The sequence below is a fragment of the Anopheles darlingi genome, chromosome 3 (genome assembly GCF_943734745.1).
Source record: "Anopheles darlingi chromosome 3, idAnoDarlMG_H_01, whole genome shotgun sequence".
Classification (NCBI taxonomy): Eukaryota; Metazoa; Arthropoda; class Insecta; order Diptera; family Culicidae; genus Anopheles; species Anopheles darlingi.
The window spans coordinates 41598439-41600938 of NC_064875.1; the positions used below are offsets into that span (position 1 = coordinate 41598439).

Genomic DNA, 2500 nt, shown 5'->3' on the forward strand with positions numbered 1-2500 from the left:
ACGATCATTGTGAGTTCACATTCAGGTACGACAACGCAGACGAACTATATCTCAACACAGCCCACACCGGTCGCTTCGGTAGCACCGGTGCCGGCGCTAGCTGCACAGCAGAATATCACCATTACGCATACATCGGCGTCGCCAGCGACAGTGTTGAGCACTCAACAACAACCACAACAACAACCACAACAACAGCAGCAACAACATAGCTCCACGGGGAGTGTGGGTGGTCAACAGACGTCCCAGCAGCAGCAACAACAACCTACGGTTGTGGTTACAACGACACCCGCCGTAACCCAGCAGCGAAACTCCTTAGATAATACCAAAGAAAAGTGCAGCAAATTTCTGACGAATCTAATCGAGCTGTCAAAGCGTGAACCGACCAAGGTGGAACAAAATGTGCGTACGCTGATACAGGAGCTGGTTGATGCAAACGTGGATCCGGCGGAATTTTGTGAACGTCTCGAGCGGTTACTCAACGCCAGTCCGCAACCATGTTTGATTGGTTTTTTAAAGGTCAGTTGAAGCTATAACTTCTCCTACAGCCTCTGAGCGCCATTTCGTGACAACCAGTTGAACCTTCTATATCATCCGGTATGCCCTTATCATTACAGAAAAGTCTACCACTGCTTCGGCAATCGCTAGTAACTAAAGAGATAACCATCGAAGGTATCAACCCACCCTCTGCAGCAGTTGCTTTCGCCGGTACCGCCTTATCCTCCATTCCTGTAAGTAGCCTAGGCCAGTAAAATTGTCTGGCTAGAAGCAAGATTAGTTTTTCTTCTTACACATCTCTTTTTTAGGCCCAAATTCGTCCTGTTGCGCCGACGATTGTTTCGCAAGGCAGTATGATCGGTCAAACACAGATCCGCATGTTAACCACACAATCTGGCGTGACAACACTGCCACGGATCGGCCAAACCACGATCCGGCCTGCGGCTCCGATCCGAATACAAACACCACTGCAGCAACAGTCGACGGTAGCGTCAGGCGGAACAACTATTGTAGGACAACCGCGTACCACTACACTCACTGCGCAACAGATACGACCAAACGTGACAACGATCGGCCACACGACGATCGTGCAGACGGCGGGCCAGCAGCTTCCGCAAACCATTTCGACCACACCTCCCGCCCTGCTACCGGTGAGTGGGAATGCTAAGTTCAATGCCTCCGCTCAGCAGCAGGTATCTAGAGAAATTTAGTAGTGTTATGGGATTTGCTTACTACTTGTTCCCTTTTTAGTTTTATATTCTTCTTGTTTGTGCAATGTTTACCAGCTCCATAGTGGCAACCATCTAGTGATCCTTTTATTTTGCAACAATAGTTTTTATCTATACTCTTAATGCGCACATGGTTGATATTAACTTTGAATTCCTTCTTTCTTGGAGTGTAATACGATTCCATAAGAAATCCAACCCAACACACCACTTCTAATATATCTGCTATCGCTATTTATTTTTCTATGCCCAATTCTGGTAGTTGCTCCACAAAAATGGATTAGTGTTGCATTGCAGTGTCCATGTGTTTACAAACAGCGCTGCAAAATTCCAATTTGCCCTTTAATAGTAGTAATAATCTGTTAGTTTCAAATGCTTATTTGCTTTAAGTAATCGAAATGATGTAAATCGTAACTTTTAGAAATAATTTGTCAAAACCTTTCAATTTCACCTTTTTTATTATTTCGTGAACCATGTCCTGAACTATTCTTCTTGATGAAAAGTAGACAATATTTTGCACTATCTATTCATCACAACGCAGCACCTTGGAACAAAAATAGTAAAACTGCTTATGCTTTGATGTTCGTTCGAGGTTCTATCTTGATTTTAATTGTCATCATATTCTATCGATTGAAGCTCGCTGCACGTGGTTGTTAAGATTGTTTTTTCGACTCTTCAAGGGTATTGATTGCATTCTCTTTCGATTTAAAATTGATCTTCCGTAAATTATTTCCCTATGCTTCATCTCTAAAAATGGTTATGATTGATCTCTGATTGTAATGATCTCTGTCGATATCCTTTGACCACAGTGTAGTATGAAATCCATCCCGGTTGTAGCTTTAGTTCCTCTTTACCCCCGGATAATTGCTGTTACTTGCCGCTCTTCCCTAACCCAATAGTGCGTATGGAATGTTTATTACTATATTTTTAAACATATCTTCTTTGTTGGGACTTTTCAATACTTGCTTTATATGGCCTACCCGTGTTTTCAGAAATAGTTAAAACTGCAATTATTGTTTAGTTTTTTTAATTATCTAAGATGTAGTGTCGGATAAAACATTACTTCTGATTTGGTAGATTGTGATAAACGTTAGTAGTTGATTCCGTCAATTCAGGATACAATTTTTATCATCGTTTCTACCAAATCAAATTTACGCACAAAACGAAACTCAAAATTTAAATTGTATTGGAAAACAAACGTCCCGTAAGGTCCGTATATGGTACAATAACGCGTAACCCCGAACTCTCCTACCTTACTTTCTTTTGCGCTTCTGCCTAAA

General features: G+C 42.0%; 1 protein-coding gene across 4 annotated transcripts in view; it reads left to right on the plus strand.

Annotated features, from left to right (window-relative positions):
• The window catches only part of LOC125957195 (transcription initiation factor TFIID subunit 4-like), a 12724-nt gene that overhangs the window by 4779 nt on the left and 5445 nt on the right, over positions 1-2500 (plus strand). For 3 of the 4 annotated variants that reach the window (XM_049689707.1, XM_049689710.1, XM_049689708.1), the window contains 3 exons: positions 1-516; positions 615-728; positions 804-1145. The exon at positions 1-516 is cut by the window's left edge and continues 21 nt beyond it. In XM_049689707.1, the coding sequence (XP_049545664.1) occupies positions 1-516; positions 615-728; positions 804-1145 (972 nt within the window). Of the gene's footprint in view, positions 517-614; positions 729-803; positions 1188-2500 lie in introns of all 4 variants that reach the window. The other variant, XM_049689709.1, reaches the window with a different exon arrangement.